General features: G+C 48.6%; 2 protein-coding genes across 6 annotated transcripts in view; both read left to right on the top strand.

Annotated features, from left to right (window-relative positions):
- Positions 1–16,263, top strand: part of OGA (O-GlcNAcase) — a 36,184-nt gene extending 19,921 nt beyond the window's left edge. The window contains exons 11-16 of one of the 5 annotated variants that reach the window (XR_016221978.1): positions 1,160–2,950; positions 3,697–3,801; positions 4,498–4,583; positions 5,821–6,013; positions 12,178–12,337; positions 14,163–16,263. Coding sequence is in view for 1 of the 5 variants with exons in the window: in XM_002718669.6 (XP_002718715.1) it covers positions 2,638–2,723; positions 3,697–3,801; positions 4,498–4,583; positions 5,821–6,013; positions 12,178–12,337; positions 14,163–14,299 (767 nt within the window). In the remaining 4 variants the exon portion in view is untranslated. The remainder of the gene's footprint in view (positions 1–1,159; positions 2,951–3,696; positions 3,802–4,497; positions 4,584–5,820; positions 6,014–12,177; positions 12,338–14,162) is intronic. The other 4 variants (XR_016221977.1, XR_016221979.1, XM_002718669.6 and 1 more) reach the window with 4 other exon arrangements.
- An 869-nt stretch (positions 16,264–17,132) lies between these two features.
- NPM3 (nucleophosmin/nucleoplasmin 3) lies at positions 17,133–19,148 on the top strand. Its single transcript, XM_002718668.6, has 6 exons — positions 17,133–17,264; positions 17,566–17,651; positions 17,862–17,981; positions 18,114–18,207; positions 18,574–18,698; positions 18,786–19,148. The coding sequence occupies exons 1-5, from the start codon at positions 17,147–17,149 to the stop codon at positions 18,687–18,689; spliced, it is 534 nt and encodes a 177-aa protein (XP_002718714.1). The 5' UTR covers positions 17,133–17,146; the 3' UTR covers positions 18,690–18,698; positions 18,786–19,148.
- The last annotated feature ends 2,517 nt before the right edge of the window (positions 19,149–21,665 follow it).

Consider the following 21,665-nt stretch of genomic DNA (forward strand, 5'->3'; position numbering starts at 1 on the left):
TCATTCCCCAAATGCCCACAGCATACTAGGCTGGGCCAGGCTGAAGCTAGGAGCAGGGAATTCAGTTTACGGCTCCCACATGGATGGTGAGGACCCAAGTACTTCAGCCATCACCTGCTGCCTCCCAGGGTGTGTAATTGCAGGAAGTTGGAATTGGAAGCAGAGCCAAGCACTCAGAGATGGAATGTGAACATCTCAAGTGGGATCTTAACTGCTGTGCCAAACACCCACTGTTAGAAGAGGAAATTACTCATTAAAAGGCTCCAGGATATCTCTTGGAGGTGGGAGGTAGCTTTTAAAAAAAAAATCTAAATTGATTATTGGGTGTCAACATGTGTTTTCTAGGTTTCTGGTGAAGTAGTATTTAATCCTGATTAGGATTTTTTTTAAAAGATATATTTATTTATTTGAAAGGCAGAGTTACAGAGAGGCAGAGAGAAGTCTTCCATCCACTGGTTCACTAACCAAATGTCTGCAGTGTCTGGAGCTGGGCCAATCCGAAGCCAGGAGCCAGGAGCTTCTTCTGTGCAGGGGCCCAAGCACTTGGGCCATCTGCTGCTGCTTTCCCAGGCCACAGCAGAGAGCAGGATGGGAAGAGGAGCAGCCAGGATGTGAACTGGTGTCCATATGGGATGCTGGTGCCACAGACAGAGAGTTAGCCCACTACACCACAGCGCCAGCCCCCTGATTGGGACTAAGCTGAGTTTCTAAGACCCATAGGGGTTTTGAACCTGAAGTCTGGGTTACTGAGCTTGAGAATGCAGTATTTAAAGCATTTGACATTCAGCTTTTAGTTCAAGAATTATTAAAAATTAAACTTTGTATTATATGCCGTGCAGTTTTGTTTCTCAAGCTTTATCTCTACTGTGCAATTATGGGGGTAACTTACCCAAATTGTACAGATAGCTATACAGTCAAGATCAGAGCATTTGTGAGGTGTTAAGTAGTTGTCTTGGCAGCCACATAACTTTACAGAAGCTCTGACAGGTTAGAGTATTTTCATGAGTCTATAGTAATTTTAGGGAGTTAGTTACTGATTAGTGTCCTTTGTTTTCCTCCTCTTTCCAGTCCAGCTGGCATTCAGTCCTTTAAAGAATGTGGCTATGCAGTACTTTTGATTACTAACGACTTCTATTATCTTCTTCCCCATTGTGTACAGATGGGAGAGTCCTCAGCACAAGTGTCTACTACTATTGGATGGACAGCGGCAGATGTTCACAGCGCGTCCTGATTAATTAGTTTAAATTGAAAGGTTCTATCTGTGAGGGAGCTCAGGTAGATTGAAGGGCAGTAGGCATGAACTGAAGTCACGTTTGCGCAGCGACTGAGGCATTAACCATGTTTTCATTTATACAGCTCTTCGTATATGCAGCTCCTCTATTGTAATAGTTGGAAGTGCTAGTTATGTTGTAGTCTCAAAGTGGGGGGGTAGGGGAAATTGGCTGATATTAAAGTTTGAGAGATGCAGTTTTTTCCTGCAGTGTAAATTACACTGAGGTATGGAATGGGGCAGATTCTCTTTATAGTCTAAATTTTGACCCTATTTCATATTTATTTTGCAAATATTATATTTTATACTTTAAAAAACACCCCTACCCCTAAAAAATGACAAACCCAGATATAATTTCTTAATGGGCCAGAATTGTCAACAAAAAATTGGTTTGCTTTGGGACTGTCTGACTAGCACACTATATCTTGTACTGATGAGACTGTTAACTTAAAACAGGAGGTAGAATGCTGTCTTCCAATGGAAAAGAACTATATTGCGCTGCTTTATCTTGTCAGAAGACTAGGCAGGTGATTTTGATTTGGCCTCTAAACATTTGCTTTTGAATGATTGCCTGTGAATTTGGTTAAATAATGACAAGAAATACTGCCTGGTAGATCTGAAAGCCTGGTTTCACACATGTGTTGAGTGCATTGCAAAACTTACAGTGGCTGATCAGAGGAAGCAAGATGCCTCATCCTTTTACAAAAAGTATATTTTATTTCGCTCTGGAGCATTAGTTGGCTCTTGTTATTTCTCAGAATCTGTCAGCCTGGTGTTACAGCTAACCATGTCTGAACTTTGTCCTTGTCCAAAAAAATTAAAATTTTGTGTTTCATTTTGTCAGCTTTTTAAAGTTTTTAAAATTTATTCTGCTGCTGACCTTAGTTTTCTGACAAGATTCCCCTCCCTCCTTACTCCCTTTCCCGTACCCTTCCTGAAAATGTAAAATGTGACTTCAGACAGGTGTAATTCCTTCATGGGCTGTGATAATAAAATATATCCTCTAATTCATTTCAGTCTGTAGTTACCATAATTTCATGTTAGAGTAATCAGTAGGCTTGATTTGGATAGCTGTGTCTAGGGAATGTATCCACTTGACCCAGACAAACTTGGAACTGACTTTCCTTCCAGTGTGTAAGGAAAGAACTGAAAACAGTGATTATTCATGAACTAGAAGAAGGAACATCTGCTTTGAAATAACACTTTAAATTTTGAAAAGTAATTATTATCACAGCCTTGCCCTGAAACCCCAGATTACAACTGTTAGAGAGCTATATCCACAAAGTGTTTGTTAGTTTGTTGGACATTTGAGACCCCAGGAAATCCCCTTTCTCGTAACGTTCTCCGCTTGGATCTGATCTCAACAGGGTGTCGTAGTCATTCTTCAGCACAGTTCTTAATTGGAGACCAAGAACCCTGGGCCTTTAGAGGTGGTCTAGCAGGAGAGTTCCAGGTATCAATATGAATTCACAACTGAATTGACATTTTCTTTGTTTTATGAGAAACCTTATGTTGCGCATCAGATGGCTGGAAGGATTGGTCTGCCGAAGGCTTTCTAGTCCCAAATTCAATTTAGTTACATAGCTGGATTTTAAATCAAATTTTCCCTCCTCTTTCACAGTAATTTCTGAAGGAGATGCTGCCAATCCCCCCCGCGCCTGCGAAGCGCAGCGGCTCTAGGTATACACTTCACATTGTTTCTTTGCAGGTCGCACAGCATTTTAATCTGCGCCCGCAATGCACAATGCGCGCATGCTTGTCTGCCAGTGGAAACTCCATGAGCAAAAACAATGACTAATTTATGCAAGAGACTGGTGAAAGGACTTGGATAGTTTTCTCTTTGTTTTAGAAGTATAACTTAAGCATGAAAGAATAGCCCATTAATGAAAATGTGAAAAAATAGGAAGCTTTTTCTCTGTTGGAATTTGTTCATGGACTTTTCCGGTGCTCTACTTTTCTCCCCCCAACAGGTGCTCTGCTGCGCACAGCAAACTGAAGCGCATTGCTTTGGGGATAAAGCGTCTCCTGGACAGATAACCCTCTTCAGACCAAACCTCTCCTCCTGACATTCTGTTCTGCCATCTTTTAATAGAGAGATGGTCTATTTAAGATTGGTTTAAAGAAAAAACATAGATCTGTCATAATTGGAATAGATTTTGCTTTTTTTTTTTTTATTATTATTGTAAATTTAAATTCCCATTAATATGCCACTAAAGCTGTGTAAGTCAGTTTGGATAATTTCTATTCAGAAGCACTCCCTTCCCCCAGCAAAGAGGTGTTTATATTAGTAAAGCATAGTATACCCCTCTTCTTTAGGTCTGCCTGCAGTAGCCAGTTAATGTTAAGTTGGTAATCTGCAGTGCACACCCATGTAAAGAAATGAGTATTTTCCTGTTACTAAACCATTTCCTTTTTTCTTCCCACAGCGTTTGTTGCCAATTGATGGGGCAAATGATCTCTTTTTTCAACCACCCCCACTGACTCCTACCTCCAAAGTTTATACTATCAGACCATATTTTCCTAAAGATGAGGTAATTGCCTGCCTGCCAACTTGGTGTGTGGTTATGGTATACACTTAAAAATTTCCCTTGAATTCACAGGCTAAATGAATATATCTTAAAATATAGGAGAAAGTTAACTAAAACATTTAACACGGGAGTGGAGGGTAGTTTGAGAGAGAACTTAAAGATTTCTGTCTCCTTAAGTTAGGGTAGCATCTTATCCTGAGTCCCTTTAAAAAAGCTGAAATATATTCAGAGTTGGAGTTACAAAACAGTCAGACATCCAAATGATGGGTTGTGCTTGACTGATTTTTCTCCAGTATATTCTGGAATTTTCAGTTGTGAAGTGCCTATAGGCTATTACTCAGCAACAGAAAAAAGCAAGTTTACTGAAAAACAGTAACTTGTTTAATAAAACATGTTGGAAGTATTCTTAAAGGAAGTTGAGAGGTTCTCAGCTTCAAAGTTTGCTGGCTTTTGAATCCATAATTTACTACCAAAAACTGTCCCCTACAAAGCAGTTCTTATTGTTTACTAAAACCATGTTGTTTTCTACTAGTTTTATTAATCTGACTCAGTGATTAAGTATTTATTTAACAAAGCAGTGGTAATAGTTCTGACAGGTCAGATGGTTTGTTAACTCTTTTGCAGACTGATTTATGAGTCATATTAGATTTTGTTGCTATTTTTCTTGATGTGTTTTGCTTAACTAGATTATATTTTCAGGCTTCCGTGTACAAGATTTGCAGAGAAATGTATGATGATGGAGTGGGTTTACCTTTTCAAAGTCAGCCTGACCTTATTGGAGACAAGTATGTGATAATTATTTGGATTTGGGAGTAGACATTTCATAGATTTATCAGTTTGAGGGGAGTTGATGGCTGGAATTTTTTGTTTTTGTTTTTGTTTTTAAAGACATTTATTTCAAAGGCAGAGTGACAGAGAAAGATCTTCCGTCCGTTGGCTGACTCCCTAAATGCCCACAACGGCTGGGTATGGGCCAGGCTGCAGCTAAAAGCCTGGAACTCCATCTGGGTCTCCCACATGGTTGGCAGCAGCCCAGGTGCATTAACAGGGAGTTGGATTGGAAGCAGAGTCCAGAGTGTCTAGGACTTGAACCTGTGCTTCAGTACAGGATTCTCAAGCAGCAGCTCAATTTGCTATGCCACCATCCCCTGGACATATATATATATATATATTTTTAAGATTATTTACAGGGCCAGCGCTGTAGTGTAGTGGGTAAAGCCATTGCTTGCAGTGCCACCATCCCGCTTGAGCACCGATTCAAGTCTCAGCTGCTCTAGTTCCGATACAGCTCTCTGCTCTGGCCTGGGAAAGTGATGGAAGATGGCCTAAGTCCTTGGGCCCCCACACCTGCGTCGGAGACCCAGGAGAGGCTCCTGGCTCCTGGCTTCATATCTGTGCAGCTTCGGCCATTGTGGCCATCTAGGGAGTGAACCAATGGATTGGAGACCTCTCTCTCTTTCTGCCTCTGCCTCTCTCTAACTCTGCCTTTCAAATAAATAAATAAATCTTAAAAAAGAATATCAGAATCACCAAAAAAAAATATTTACCTATTTGAGAGGCAGAGTTACAGAGAGAGAGGGAGAGGTGTTTCATCTGCTGGTTCACTCCACAAATGGCCGCATTGGCCAGAGCTGGGTCCCTCTGAAGCCAGGAGCTTCTTCTGCATCTCCCACATGGGTGCAGGGGCCCAAGCACTTGGGCTGTCTTCCACTGCTTTCCCAGGCCATTAGCAGGGAGCTGGATCGGAAGTAGATCAGCTGGGAGTTGAACTGGCACCTATACGGGTTGTCAGTGCTGCAGACAGAAGCTTAACCTACTACGGCACAGTGCTGGCCTCAAACTTTTTTTAATCCCACTTGAGTTTTAGTAAAATCTCAAAATTAATGTGTGCACTTCCACTTTATTTTATGGACATGTAGTTTCATGAATTACTCTTTAAATGTATCGGATCTTGCACCACTGGAGTCTGGAGTTTGTGTTAGGAGCCTAGATGCTTACTCTGGCCTCTTCCCTTCTGAGCAGGTTAGTAGGAGGACTGCTTTCCTTAAGCTTGGATTACTGCTTTGTCCTAGAAGACGAAGATGGCATATGTGGCTATGCTCTGGGCACTGTAGATGTGACCCCCTTCATTAAGAAGTGTAAAATTTCCTGGATTCCCTTCATGCAAGAAAAGTATACCAAGCCAAATGGTGACAAAGAGCTCTCTGAAGCTGAGGTAAAACTTGGGTTTAAAATTTACTATGGCAATGGCTTTGTTTTCTCATAAAGTACTTATTGGAAAAGTAAACAGATGCATCGTAAAACCTCTGTGTTGGGTGGTCATTTGGCCCAGTGATTAAGTTACTGCCTGGAATGCCCATGTCCCATATCTGAATGCCTGCGTTAAAGTCCCATCTCCATTCCCAATTCCAGCTTTCTGCTAATGAGCACCCTGGATGGGGGCAGATGATGGCCCAAGTAGTTGGGCCCCTGCTACCTATGTGGGAGACCCACATTGAATCCTGTCACAGCCCTGGCTCTTGAGGGCCATTTTAGTAGTAAGCCAGCAGATAGAAGGTGTCTGTCTCACTGTCCTTCAGATAACATGAAAGTAAATAAAAAATCAGTGGTAAGTAAATTTTTTCCCCCAAAGATTCATTTATTTGACGGGGCCGGCTCTGTGGCATAGTGGGTAAAGTTGCCACTTGCAGTGTCGGCATTCCATATGGGTGCTGACTCAAATCTTCACTGTTGCACTTCTGATCCAGCTCTCTGCTATGGCTTGGGGAAGCAGTAGAAGATAGCCCAAGTCCTTGGGCCCGTGTACCCACATGGGAGACCCAGAAGAATCTCCTGGCTCCTGTCTTCAGATCAGCCCAGCTCTGGCCATTGTGGCTATTTGGGCAGTGAACCAGCAGATGGAAGACCCCTCTCTCTTTTTGCCTCTGCCTCTTAACACTGCCTTTCAAATGATAAATAAATAAATCTTAAAAAAAGATTCATTTATTTTGAAAGGCAAAGTTACACAGAGATTGTCCATTAACTGGTTCAGTCCCCAAATGGCCACAACAGCCAGAGCTGGACCAGGCTGAAACTCCCAGGAGCTAGGCGTTTCGTCCAGGTCTCCTATGTGGGTGACAGAAGCCCAAGCACTTGGGCCATCTTCACTGCTTTCCCATGCCCATTAGCAGGGAGCTGGATCAGAAGTGGAACAGCCAGGACACATACTGGTGTCCATATGAGATGCTGGCATTGCACATGGTATCTTAACCCATAGCATAACACTGGCCGCATTAAATTCTTTACAAAAAATAATTCCCAGGGCTTTTTTCATTTTAAACAAGAAGTTTATTTTATTTTATTTTTTAAAGATTTATTTATTCATTGCAAGTCAGAGTTACATAGAGGAGAGACGGAGAGACAGAGAGAGGGAGAGGGAGGTCTTCCATCTGATGGTTCACTCCCCAATTGGCTGCAACGGCCAGAACTGTGCTGATCCAAAACCAGGAGCTAGGAGCTTCTTCCGGGTCTCCCCACATGGATGCAGGGGCCCAAGGACTTGGGCCATCTTCTGCTACTTTCCCAGGCCATAGCGGAGAGCTGGATTGGAAGAGGAGCAGCCGGGCCTCGAACCGGCGCCCATATGGGATGTCAGCCTTTCAGACCAGGGTGTCAACCTGCTGCACCATAGCACCAGCCCCTAAACAAGAGGTTTAAACAAGGTACTTTCCTTAAAAAGGATTAGTTTTTCTTTTTTTTCTTTTTCTTTTTTTTTTAGGGTAATTTATCCCTTCTTAGAGATTGCCCTACATGTAAAAGCTATGTATAGAAGTTATAAAATTGTTCTTGGTTTCATAACGATAAATGAAACAGTACAATTCTCCAACTGATGAAGATTTGATTGAATTAATTAGGGGTGGATTTCTGGGAGTATTATGGTATTTTGTTGAAACTGAGAGCCCATTAAGCATGCCATTAATACACAATTGCATCTCCATTTGGTGTCAATCAAAATACATAATTAGCCATTCAGTTTTTTTTTTTTTAAAAGGCAATATCCTAGCCGGCGCCGTGGCTCAATAGGCTAATCCTCCACCTTGCGGCGCCGGCACACCGGGTTCTAGTCCCGGTTGGGGCGCCGGATTCTGTCCCGGTTGCCCCTCTTCCAGGCCAGCTCTCTGCTATGGCCAGGGAGTGCAGTGGAGGATGGCCCAGGTGCTTGGGCCCTGCACCCCATGGGAGACCAGGAAAAGCACCTGGCTCCTGGCTCCTGCCAGGATCAGCGCGGTGCGCCGGCTGCAGCGGCGGCCATTGGAGGGTGAACCAACGGCAAAAAGGAAGACCTTTCTCTCTCTCTCTCTCTCACTGTCCACTCTGCCTGTCAAAAAAAAAAAAAAAAAAAAAAGGCAATATCCTTTTTACATAGACAATTTATGTACAGTAAAAGAATGGGGGAAGAGAACATGAAATAGAGAAAACTATACTATGAAAATCAGGATGTAGTAGAACCAGATTGTGACCTTTTAAAAAGATTTATTTATTTATTTGAAAGGCAGAGTTAGAGGGAGAGACAGAGAGAAAGGTCTTCCAATCTGCTGATTCACTTCCCAAATGGCCACAATGGCTGGAGCAGGGCCAATCCAAAGCCAAGAGCCAGGAGCTTCTTCTGGGTCTCCCATACAGGTGCGGGGGCCCAAGCAATTGGGCCATCCTCTGCTGCTTTCCCAGGTGCATTAGCAGGGGAGCTGGATTGGAAGTGGAGCAGCCAGGACTTGAACTGATGCCCATATGGGATGCTGGCATTGTAGGCAGATGCTTAACCTATTAAACCACTGTGCTGGCCCCTCAGTTATATCTTTGACTTAGCATTTCCATCTGTGCATGTGTGTCTGTTCATTGGTGGTCCATCGAAAAGGATCCTTATCTGCCTCATTGAAAAACCTTGTTTGCAGTAGGCTTTCATTAGTTTACTAAGTTGTATATGCCTTTTAATCTTAAACTGTACCGCAGAATCATTTTGCTCTTCTGTATTCAAATTAGTCTAGGCCGGCGCTGTGGCTCACTAGGCTAATCCTCCACCTTGTGGTGCTGGCACACCAGGTTCTAGTCCCGGTTGGGGCGCCAGATTCTGTCCCAGTTGCCCCTCTTCCAGGCCAGCTCTCTGCTGTGGCCAGGGAGTACAGTGGAGGATGGCCCAAGTCCTTGGGCCCTGCATGCCATGGGAGACCAGGAGAAGCATCTGGCTCCTGTCTTCGGATCAGCGCGGTGCGCCGGCCGCAGCGCGCCAGCCACGGCGGCCATTGGAGGGTGAACCAACGGCAAAGGAAGACCTTTCTTTTTTTTTTTTTTTGACAGGCAGAGTGGACAGTGAGAGAGAGAGAGACAGAGAGAAAGGTCTTCCTTTGCCGTTGGTTCACCCTCCAATGGCCGCCGCGGCCGGCGCACCACGCTGATCCGATGGCAGGAGCCAGGAGCCAGGTGCTTTTCCTGGTCTCCCATGGGGTGCAGGGCCCAAGCACCTGGGCCATCCTCCACTGCACTCCCTGGCCACAGCAGAGGGCTGGCCTGGAAGAGGGGCAACCGGGACAGAATCCGGCGCCCCGACCGGGACTAGAACCCGGTGTGCCAGCGCCGCTAGGTGGAGGATTAGCCTAGTGAGCCGCGGCGCCGGCCAGGAAGACCTTTCTCTCTGTCTCTCTCTCACTGTCCACTCTGTCAAAAAAAAAAAAAAAAAAAAAAGTCTATCTTAAAATTCATTGTTTATTTTTATTTTTATTTTTTTTTATTTTTTATTTGACAGGCAGAGTGGACAGTGAGAGAGAGAGACAGAGAGAAAGGTCTTCCTTTGCCGTTGGTTCACCCTCCAATGGCCGCCGCAGCTGGCGCGCTGCGGCCGGCGCACCGCGCTGATCCGATGGCAGGAGCCAGGATCCAGGTGCTTTTCCTGGTCTCCCATGGGGTGCAGGGCCCAAGCACCTGGGCCATCCTCCACTGCACTCCCTGGCCACAGCAGAGGGCTGGCCTGGAAGAGGGGCAACCGGGACAGAATCCAGCGCCCCGACCGGGACTAGAACCCGGTGTGCCGGCGCCGCTAGGCGGAGGATTAGCCTAGTGAGCCGCGGCGCCGGCTATGTTTATTTTTAATTACTTGAAAGGCAGACAGAGACAGAGATCTCCAACTGATGATTCACTCCCCACATGCTTGCAACAGCCAGGGTTGAGCCAAGCCAAAGCCAGCTGGAGCTCAGTCCAGATCTCCCACACAAGTGCAGAGACCCAAATACTTGAACCATCACCTGCTGCCTCCATTACAAGGAAACTGGATTTTGGAGTGGGGCCAGGACTTGAACTCAGTTACTCTGATATGAGATGTGGATGTCCCAACCAGTCTGTTAACCACTGCCAAACAACTGTTTTTACTCTTGACACCTTCCTTGGGCTTTTTGTTGGCCATGGTGAATGCCCGAGTGTCCTCTGCTGCCTCTACACAGAGGGAGCAGGTCTGCACTGAAAAAGCACACAGCAGGTTTTTTAAGGCTTTTTTTTTTAATTGAAAGGCAGAGGGTGTGGGGAAGACACGGAGACAGAGATCACTGATCAGTTGGCTTACTACACCACAAATTCCCCAAATGCCCGCCACAGCCAGGGCAGGGCCAGGCTGAAACCAGGAGCCAGGAACCGAATCTGGTTCTCCTATGTGGGTGGCAGGTCCCCAATTACTTGAGTCATCTTCTGCTGCCTCCCACGGGAACACATTAGCAGGAAGCTAGAATCAAGAGTAGAGCTGATTACGGCCTAGTGAGAAGAGCTACCACCTGCAATGCCAGCATACCAGATGGGCACCGGTTCAATTCCCAGCTATTCCCCTTATCCAGCTCTCTGCTAATGGCCTGGGAAAGCAGCCGAAGATGGCCAAAGTGTTTGGGCCCTTCCCACCCATATGGGAGACCCATATGAAACTCCCGGCTTCAGCCTGGCCCAGCCCTGGCTGTTGGGACCATTTTGGGGGTGAACAAGCAGATGGAAGACCCCACCAACCCTTGCCGAATTCTGCCTTTTAAATAAATAAATAAATCTTTTTAAAAAACCTGTTGAAAGACAAGGAGCATCTGTGTTTTTTCAAATAAAAACAATATATAGACAACTAAAGAAGCTTTCCCCTTCCTTTTAAAACACCAAACTTGAGGAGTTACAGTCTTTCTGTTGGATACTCAGGGCAAGTTTAGGTAATTGAAATGTTTCATTCAGTTGTTCATTAGGAGACCGTCTTCCCTTCTCAGTAATATATTTACATCATAATTTGGAATAATAGTGAGCTTCTCTGAGAGTTTTCTGATAGGAGTATTTCTGTTCTGTCACAAGTTAACTAAATTGCAAACTATTAACCAGGTTTTCCATTAATATCCTCTTTCTGTTCTGGTATCCAATCTAGGATACCACATTGCATTTAGACAAAATTTTTATTAATAAATTTTTTTCAAAGATTTATTTGAAAGGCAGAGTAATGGGACTGCATTACTGTGGCATAATGTGCCGTAATGGGTTAAGCTGCTGCCTGCAGTGCCAGCATCCCATATGAGTGCCAGTAAAGTCCCAGATGCTTCACTTCTGATCCAGCTCTTTGTTAATGCTCCTGGGAAAGCAGCACAAGATGGCCCAAGTGCTTGGGCCCCTGCATCCACGTAGGAGACCTGGATGAAGTTCCTGGCTCCTGGCTTTGATCTGACCCAGCCCTGGCTATTGCAGCCATTTGGGGAGTGAACCAGTGGATAGAAGTGCATGCTCTCTCTGTCACTCTGCCTTCCAAATAAATCTTTAAAAAACAAACAAACAAACCAGAGTGACAGGAAAAGAGAGATCATCCATCTGCTGGTTCATTTCCAAATGGTGGTAACAGCCAGGATTGAGGCCAGTTGAAGCCAGGAGCCTGGAACTCCATCTGGGTCTCCTGCCTGGGTGACAGTGGCCACATCTGCTGCCTTCCCAGTGCATTAGCAGGGAGCTGGACCAGAAATGAAGCAGATGGGACTTCAACCAGCACTCCAGTATGGGGTGCTAGAGAAACAGGTGGTAGTTTAACCCATGTGGGATGCCTGGAAGAAGCTACTGGCTCCTGGCTCCTGGCTCTGGCCTGGCCCAGCCCTGGTTGTTGGCAGCCATTTGGGAAGTGAGCCAGTGAATGGAAGGTCTCTCTGTAACTCTGTCTTTCAAATAAATCTTTAAAGGAAAATTCAGCTGGAATCACACAAGCCCATTAGTTTTGTAATGACTGTAATGATGATGTAATGACTAGAAGAGTTATTAACATATTGCTTTCATTACTGCTTGCTGACTTCTGTAATTAATAGGTGTATGATAGGTAACTAATGAAAGTCAAGAGATTCATTCTTTCTTTTACAGAAAATAATGTTGAGTTTCCATGAAGAACAGGAAGTGTTGCCAGAAACTTTCCTTGCCAACTTCCCTTCTCTGATAAAAATGGATATTCACAAAAAAGTAACTGACCCAAGTGTAGCCAAAAGCATGATGGCCTGCCTTCTTTCTTCACTGAAGGCTAACGGTGAGTACATATTCATGGAGTTGTCATAGGCAAGATAGAGGCAGGAGTATGCTTTAGGATAAAAATGCAAAGAAATGAATTGTTAGTTTACCCATTCCGTTCCCCACTTTTTAAGCTTTGGTTTCTACATCATTAATAGTGCAAGAAATCAAGTGTGTTAACCATTGAAAAATGTTCTTTTACACTATGAATGCCTATTGTGAGCCCTAACTAAATGAGAAATAAGCACATGAGGTTATATTTCTTTTGCCTAGGGGCCCAAAAATAATGTTTGAAAATTTTAAATGAACCTAAAGGGAGAAACATAAGTGTTTTTTATCTAAATGCAACCTTAATTTAAAAATATTTGCTTTACATTAGTAATATGAAAACTTGTTCTGTAAAGAGCTAGGTATTAAATGTTTTAGTTTTTAAGAGCTGCATATGGTCTCTATTTGCATATTTTTTTTTTAAGATTGATTGATTTGAAAGGGTAACAAAGAGGCAGAGAGAGAAAAAGATCTTCCATCTTCTGCTTCACTCCCCAAATGGTCACAGCAGCTGGAGCTGGGCCAATATGAAGCCAGGAGCTTCTTCCTGATTTCCCACAGGGTGCAGAGGCCCAGGCCATTAGCAGGAAGCTGGATTGGAAGTGGAACAGCTGGGATTTGAGCCAGCACCCATATGGGATGCTGGGACTGCAGTTGGTGGTTTTACCCACTGTGCCACAGTGCTGGTCTCTGCATAGTCTTCTTTTAAATGGTTCTTTAAAAATGTAAAAGACTGGCCAGCACTGTGGCGGAGCAGGTAAAGCCGCCGCTTGCAATGCCGTCCTCCCATATGGACACCGGTTCTAGTCCCAGCTGTTCCACTTCTGATCCAGCTCTCTGCTATGGCCTGGGAAAGCAGTGGAAGATGGCCCAGGTCCTTGGGCCCCTGCACCCACGTGGGAGATCCAGAAGAAGCTCCTGGCTCCTGGCTTCAGATTGGCGCAGCTCTGGCCGTTGCGGCCAATTGGGGAGTGAACCAGCGGATGGAAGACCTCTCTCTGCCTCAGCTTCTCTGTAACTCTGCCTTTCAAATAATAAACCTTAAAACAAACAAACAAAACGCTAGGCCGTTGCAGTGGCTCACTTGCTTAATCCTCTGCCTGTGGCGCCGGCATCCCATATGGGCACCGGTTGCTCCTCTTCCAGGCCAGCTCTCTGCTGTGGCCCGGGAAGGCAGTGGAGGATGGCTCAGGTGCTTGGGCCCCTGCACCCGCATGGGAGACCAGGAGGAAGCACCTGGCTCCTGGCTTTGGATCGGCGCAGCACCGGTTGTAGCAGCTATTTGGGGGGGTGAACCAACGGAAGGAAGACCTCTCTGTCTATAACTCTTACCTGTCAAATTAAAAAAGAAAAAAAAAAGTAAAAGACCTTGGGCATTGTGAAAATGGGTAGTTTGTTAAGCTCTCATAGGAGGATTGTTGATACATGAGAATGCACTTAGTTTACTGTTGCATCTTTGAGTTGGTAATATCCCCTTTGTGGGCTAATTTAAATAACTGAGGAAAAGATAAGTCAACGTTCTTGAAACTGAATCATGCAGACATGTGGGGTATGTCTTAGAATACACAACTTCTTGGTTATTTGGTTGTTGTTTGCCTTGATTTCTTTTTTAGTGAAATTCTATGACCTTTTTAATAATGAACTTTTAAAATTGAAGTATAGAAATTTAGGAGCTTTTATAAATTGTGGAATGAAATTTAGGAGCTGAGAGCTTCTATTATCTATATTAGATATATTAAAGATTAACCTAACTCATATCCATAATTTTATGTTTTGGATATTTGTTTTATTTCTAGGCTCCCGGGGGGCTTTCTGTGAAGTGAGACCAGATGATAAAAGAATTCTGGAATTTTACAGCAAGTTAGGCTGTTTTGAAATTGCAAAAATGGAAGGATTTCCAAAGGATGTTGTTATACTTGGTCGGAGCCTGTGACATGTGTTGGCACTGTGAACTGTCCAAAAGTCTCTTAACTCCACCTCGTGGGTGGTGGTTGGGGTCTTCATACAGTTCAGCTTCTAGAGCGGCAACAAATCAGCCAACTGAATTGGAAACCAAGAAGACTGTAAAACTCACCCGGCGCACTGCAGACTACTCACTGGGAGAAGATAGTACTGCTGCAGATTCTGTATGGAACAGAGACATAGGCCTCTTCTCGGGGTTGGGTCTTGTGTGTTGTGTTAGGTGCCACCAAGACCTCTTACGTGGGCATATGCAGGGAAAGGGGCTCCTCAATAAATGTAGTCAGCACTATTTTCTGCATCCAGTGTGGTTGCATTTCTCCCCTAAGAGTAATATCACCTCTGTCACCCTCAGTCTTGAGTGAAGTATCTCATTCTTTGGGGACATAGCAGTGATGAGAGAGATTTAGTGGGTTTCAGAGGCTTCAGCGTGGAGATTCCCAGTTGGGATGGTTGCGGCATTAGTTTAGGGTGAATAAATGATTTCAATATTTCTGCTTTTTGTAAAGCCCTGGCCAGTTGTCTCCTGTAGTGACCATTGGTTCCAGCTTGTGCTTTGTAGGGACAAATGTGCAGTTGGTTTGTGGCAAAAGCCTAAAATTGACAAACTTGTAAACTTCATTGTATATAAACTACTAGCTGTAACTGACTATCCTTTGTGTTCACTGTTTTTGTAAAATTTTTCCTTTTGAAAATGAAAGGGTGCGGGTTCAGGATGGCACTTTGAAGAATGTAAATCAGTGTAAGGTGGATTTCTTTTCTTTTGTCTTTGGGGTTTTTTTCTTTAGAAGTTTTATTTTTAAAGCGCCTCTCCCACCTTGGGCTCGGCCAGGACCATTTTGGGTATGAGAGCCTAACTTAGGACTCAGTCTGTTGCAAAGTGCAGTCACTTCTGGAAATTCACCTCAGTGGCAGGTCAGCATGCGAAGTGTTAGTTTGGACATCTGTCCAGTAGGGCTCGGGACTGACTGATCCCATTTGCCCTTAGATCAGTTGTCCTTTAATGTCAAGACCAGTTACTACTGGTCTTTAATTCTTGCATGTTTATAACTAATTTTTAAAGAATGAGCACACTTTAACCAATGATTTATGGTTTACCCTCTTTTTCCTTTAATCACAGATTCTGAAAGCTTCATGTGTTTTAATTTAGATTTGGTGTTCTTAATGATTCTGAACATGAGGCTGGAAGGTAATCTCTCTAGGATTCATTTTTTAATCATGGCTGGTTGACTTCTCCATAGATTTCATAACTTTTGTTATCTTCCTTACAGTTTTGAATCAGGTGTTTAACTTTGAGCTGAGTGAAGGAAACTTGAATCATTTTTCTTCATAGAAGTCCACCAATGTGGTTTTTGAGAGAATTGTAAAGCATTGTATGCAGTGGCGCCTAGTGACTTCCAACCAAGAATGTATACCGAATGGGTGAGAAGAAAGGGGTGCTTCATGTTTAGGGTAGAAACCTTAACCGGGAGAAGGATAATGGTGTACTGAACAGCTGGAGCCAGGTTTGCATTTTTGAGAGCTGAGGTAAAGGGAAAATCCCAAGATAACTGTTTAAAACTTAGGCCGAAGTTTCCTGAGTGCATCTCAAACGCTTGTGGACAGTTCTGGCATTTTATCTGGAGGATTCCAGGGTCAGCCTCATCAGCAATCAGGGTTTTCAGCAAGTTGCTTTTGGTTTTATCTTGGTTTTAAGAATCATTTTGGCTTATCTCTGGTCACAGTTGTTAACCATATGAAACAGATGTCTGGGTCTATACCGTCATCACTCTAGGATCATAAAGAGCTATACTACCTTCTGTGGTTATGAGTATTTATTAAAGTTGGAATGACATTTCATTGATTGTTTAGATCACAGCTCAGTTCCTATAGAATACGAACTGTAAAACTATCTGAAGACCATGCAAGAGGCAAAATAAAACTTGAAGTGAATGCGTGTATTGTTGTGCTGTGTGAATCTGCTTCTCCGATGCCCCTCAGCCCACGGCTGCCCCAAGTTAGAGGCTGCGCTTGCAGGCACCCCTCCCCTGCAGGCTCCTTCCAGATTTCCCACAAAGCAAGGCAGAAGCAAAGCGGACTGCATTTTAGGCATGCCCAGTTTATGAAGTAGTGCAGCCAGTCTGAGATTGTGCGATCTAACAGGATAGGCAACACCGAGTTTGCCTTATTTCTTAATAAGGAGGTGAAAGATGGAGGGAGTGGCCCAGGTTTTGTGAGAAAAAATGTGAAGGCTGAAGGGTGTTCCTGAGCTGACTTGGAATTGCTGGAATGCCAGGATCAGCTGCCCGTCACAGCCCTCCTAACTGGCCCATCTGCGGAGCAAGCCGCAGGAGCAAGCCGCAGGGCCCGTAGAGAGGGTGTCTGCTAGAGAGCTGAGAATGGGACTTGGCCGGGGGTTCCTCAAGCAAGGGATCTTCCTTGGCCCACAAACTTGAGCTCTCCCCTAGAGGAGCCCTCCTCTCAGCCCCGCCTTTGCGGAGGGAGGGAGCAGGGGAGGTGTTCACACCGCACCTCCTTTAACGAAAGCTTACTCCGGGTTGGCGCACAGGCGACACTGTACGGGGTGCCAGGAGGTGCAGGTGACGGAGGAAAGGAACATTACCCCCGATGCGTCCTTCCGAGCAGTTACCTCTGTGGTCTTGACGCAGGTTTGAGCGGAGGCGGCGCACTCCTGGGCGAGACCGGCCGGAGCTGCCAGTTCGGTTAGGATGCCTCCTCTCTCCCACACTGAGCGTCTCCTTTAATAGGCGGGGCCGGAACTGGGCCAAGGTCCCTCGCTTTGTACGTGTCGGGGGCGGGATTTGGACACTACCCTTGCAGCATGGCCGCCGGCGCTGCAGCCGCCTTAGCGGTCTTGAGCCAGGAGAGCCGTGTCCGTGCCGGGGGCGTCGGAGGTCTCCGGGTCCCGGCCCCAGTCATGATGGACAGTTTTTTCTTCGGTATTGGGGAGAGGAGAGGCTGAGGGCGGTGCTGGGGCGCCCGAGGTGGAGGGAAGGAACAGGAATGCGGATGGGTGCGCGACGTGGGTGGGGCGGAGGGCTGCTTCGCTGTTCGTCGCGGACAGGGAGCCTGGCTCCGGCCTTTCGAGTGGCAGGCAGCGGAGGGACCCCTGCTCCGGATGGGCGGGGCGGCCCCAGGGTTCTGGTGGCCAGTCAGTCCATGGCTGCACGTGACCGGGGCTTGGTGAGACGCCCCTTCGCCCCCAGACACGCAGTCACGCATACTCACACTCTCTCCCAGGCTGTGAGCTCTCCGGGCACACGCGCTCCTTCACCTTCAAGGTAGAGGAAGAGGATGATGCAGAGCACGTGCTGGCATTGACCATGGTGAGGGGCAGAAGAGGGGGTGGCGAGGAGTACACCTGGGCAGGCAGCGCTTTGGACCTCTCCCCCATCCCACCCCCGACCCCAGACGTGGGCAGCTCCCCTGGCCAGGGGATCCAGGGACCTCCGACGGCAGATTCTAGGGTAGATGGCTTCACATGTGGTGGTCTCCCTGCCTTGAGGAGACCCTGAGGCCCTGTGTACTCTTCCCAGCTCTGCCTCACCGAGGGGGCCAAGGACGAGTGTAATGTGGTGGAGGTTGTGGCCCGGAACCACGACCACCAGGAAATTGCTGTCCCTGTGGCCAACCTCAGGTTGTCCTGTCAACCCATGGTGAGTGCCCCAAGCGTACCGCGTGCACGCGTGTGTGCATGTGTGTGTGTGGGTGGGTGGGTGTGTGTAGACTTCAGTACTGGTCACACAAGGCCTGGTGGACCAGACTTTTCCTCCTTGTCTTCCTCCCAGCTCAGCTTGGATGACTTCCAGCTCCAGCCACCTGTAACCTTCCGCCTGAAGTCGGGCTCCGGCCCTGTGCGGATCACTGGGCGACACCAGATTGGTGAGGGGGGGGCTCTCCTTCGCCTCTGGTGGTCTCCCCACGTGGCCTTCCTCCCCGTCACACTCCTGTCTCGTCCTGGCCACGTCTGCAGGTGCAGCCGCATGTAGCCTGAGTGCCCCGCAGGCCGTGCCTCCTCCAGTACGCGCCCTCCATTTGCTGCCTCTCCTCCAGGGAGCCTGTCCCAGCTCTTCCAGTGACGTGGCCTCTCTTGGCTTTTGTCACCCAGTTGGAGAACCTGGGCTCTCCCCAGCTAGACCTGGGAGCTCTGGGGGGTCAGGGTCCCTGGAAACCTAGTGGCACAGAGCATGGTGTGGTGTGACCGGGGTCTGGCTTTAACCCACCCCACACTGTCTGTCTGCCTCCCAGTCACCATAAGCAATGATATCTCTGAGGAAGAGGAGAGCGATGAAGAGGAGAGTGAAGAGGATGAAGCTGAGTTGTGCCCCATCCTGCCTGCCAAAAAGCAGGGGGGCAGGCCCTAGCGCTTGCCGGTGAGTAAGGGGGAGGAGTGCCAGCCGGGTCTTGGGCGCGTGCAGCAGATGAGGGCCTGAGTGTTGAACCCTTGTTTGCTTTCTCAGGTCAGCCGGCTGCCCGCGGTGTGCACCATGCACCATGTTCCTGGACAAGTTTCAAGAATTTCAGATGTTTCTTCTCCATTGAAGAGCAGACTCTGGGGCTCGGCTGCGGGGGAAGGATCTGGCCAGAGCTAGGAGGGAAGGGGCCGGGTCTCCCCGGGACCCCGATGTTCCGGAACTGCCCCCAGCCTGGCACTGCCCTTTTCTGTAGGGGTGGGAGGAGTTCTGATCTCTTGTCCTGACCTTCTCAGCTCCCCTCCCTCTGAGTATCCGAGGTCAGTGTGTGAAGCTTAGAAGGATACATTTTTAACACTTTTTACATTTTTGGGTAAAGGTTGAAATAAAGTGGCCCGAGGTTTTTTGCAACCAGTTTGTGTGGCTTCTTCCCAATCCAGGTGACATTTCCCTAGGGACCACCAGGTGGCACTGTGGAAGCACCGAGGGTGCCCCTGGGTCTGGGGGAGTGGGACAGTGTGGGATCTTTCTGTCCCTAGAGCCCTGAGCCAGCACCAGGCCTGGGACCTCCCAACACCCTGCAGGTTCCCAGCCTCTGCAGGTGGGGGAGGGCCGTCGCAGGAGGTTATCAGTGTCCAAACAAGGGGCCTGGGCCTCTGTCAGCACTCAGGCTGATGGGCAGGGGGCAGATAAGCAGCCTGAGGAATGTGCATCCCTTGCCTGGTAAGGGGGCTCTGACCCAAGGAGGGCTGGTGAGAGGTGGGGCGGGGACCAGCCTTCACTCCTCCTTCCAGTCTTGCCAGCCCTTCCTGAGTGCGCTGGGCCCTTAGAAACCTGATTCCAGGGGCCAGATGGAAGGGACTGACCAGATTGGGTGACAGGGAAACCAGAATCCCGGTGGCCTGGCATATGGGGGCAGAAAGGGGCCTGTGGGAACTGGTCTCCTGGGCCCAGGGGTCCCTGCCCCCTGGCACACCGCCTGGCCTGGGGGCCCCCAGTGGTTCTGGGGCCTGGCTGCCGCTGTGCCAGGACAAGAAGGGGAGGCAGCTGATATGAGGGTGACCGGCTCTGGGGTCAGCAGTTCAGCAGCTGTGATGATGGGGGTGGGGGGGGGGTGGGAGGGATCAGTGCCCCACAAACAAACAAATAAACAAACCAAGAGTTACCTCCCCAGACAGCCTGGGGCCAGACAGGCTGAGGATGGACTGAAAACAGGGCCCTGCAGGGGTCAGGCCAACGCCAGCACCAACTGCTGGACAAGTACGTGGGCCGGGGGGAGGGCCCCGGGGACGGAGAAAGGGCTGCACTGGGACAGGCGGGGTCCTGACCGTGCAGGGCAGCACTCTGAAGCAACTGGGAAAGAGCAGGGTTTTGCCCTATGGTGTGGGGAGGTGCTAGGGGGTTCATTTTCAACCTGCCTTCTTCCACAAGTTGAGGACAAAGGAAGGTGACTCTTCTCTGTGCTGTGGTGACCAGGGTCCCAGGGGAGCCAGGGCTGAGGGCGCCAGCCTTGGGACAAGTGGCCTCAGCGGCCCTGGATGGAAGGGGAGAGAGGGGAGAGCGGAGCTGGCGCCCTCTGGTGGGCGACGCTGGAAGCGCGGGTGGCCGCACCGCCGCCGGAGACGTCCCAGGAGCCGTCGCCTTGCGCCGTGTCGGGGCCTCGGAGCCGTGCGCTCCGCGCGAGGGTGCACCTGGGGCGAATTTCAGACGCAAAGCGAGGGAATAAAGTTGCTGGGCTTGCACGCATGCCTTCATTCGAAGGGCTCGTGTTGGAACCTTCCTATCCGAAGCCCTAGACACGTGCTTGGCTGGAGGTGCGCGAGCCCCGATGAGCACTGCGCCGAGTCATCTGTTCTGGGAAGCCGCGCGGGCGCGGCGGGGCCCACCCCAGTGTATACCCCCCCACCGCGCGCGCGCCGCGGCGCTCGCAGCGCGCTCCTGCCCGCAGTGGGAGCCCAATCCACATCGGTCCCTCTGTCCCAGGGTCTCCCGGCCCGACGGGGCGCCCCACGGGCACAGCAGGGGGTTGCTTTTCCTCCCGCCCTGCCTCCGCTGGCCCCCGAGTCCCCTTCTCTGCCCTCTCAGCGCACAGTAGGAGCGCCGGGGGTGAAGACGGACTCGGAGTTTGCAGACCCTGGGAGGAGGGACAGGCCAGAGTTCTGGGGGCCAAAGTGCAGCTGCAGTCTCGGCGATGTGCTTGTGGGCGCGCGGCGCTTTGGGCGCGGTACGCAGGCGGCGCGCGTGGTCGGAGCGCGGTCCGGGCTTTGGATCCGAGCGCCCCGGGCCGGGGGTGGGGGGCGAGGGGCGCTTTGGGGCGGACGCTGAGGTGTGTGTTTGGGTCCCGGCGAGGGCGTGTTTGCGGAGAAGGGGCCGTTTGTGTTGGCGAGGGGTGTGTGTTTGTGTTTGCAGGCGAGGGAGTGTGTGTGCGTGTGTGTGTTTGTGTTTGCGGAGTGTGGGGGCGGCCGGGGAAGGTGGCCGGGCTGTCACTCAGCGATCAGGTTGACAGGCGCTCCCTCATCTGGGCCCGGGAGCTCTGATTGCAGATTCGAGGAAACAAAATAGCAATTGTAATTACTGGGCTTTGATAAGATAAAGGAGTAGCTGGCCGGGAGGCGAGCGAGCAAGCGGTCTGGGGAGGCCGAGCGCGGCCTGCGGGGGCCCGGCGGGACATTTGCATCTGTCAGTCATGGGGCGTGCCCGGGCAAAACAAGAAGTTTTGGGGAGAGCAGAAGACTGCCTGCCTCCCCACTGGCCCAGGGTTCAGATGGGGGGGACTCCACATGCAAAGGAATTCTAGTCCCACAGAGCCCCCAGCAGAGGTTGTGGGCCCTTCTCCTCCCAGGAAGAGCGATGAGAGATCATGGGGGTTCAGTCCAGAGCCTGGGAACCTTCCTGGAGCCCCCAAACCAGGCTGGTCTGTGCCAGGTG

Source organism: Oryctolagus cuniculus, chromosome 15 (genome assembly GCF_051225735.1).
Source record: "Oryctolagus cuniculus isolate XC-2025 breed Fujian yellow rabbit chromosome 15, ASM5122573v1, whole genome shotgun sequence".
In the NCBI taxonomy this organism is placed as follows: domain Eukaryota; kingdom Metazoa; phylum Chordata; class Mammalia; order Lagomorpha; family Leporidae; genus Oryctolagus; species Oryctolagus cuniculus.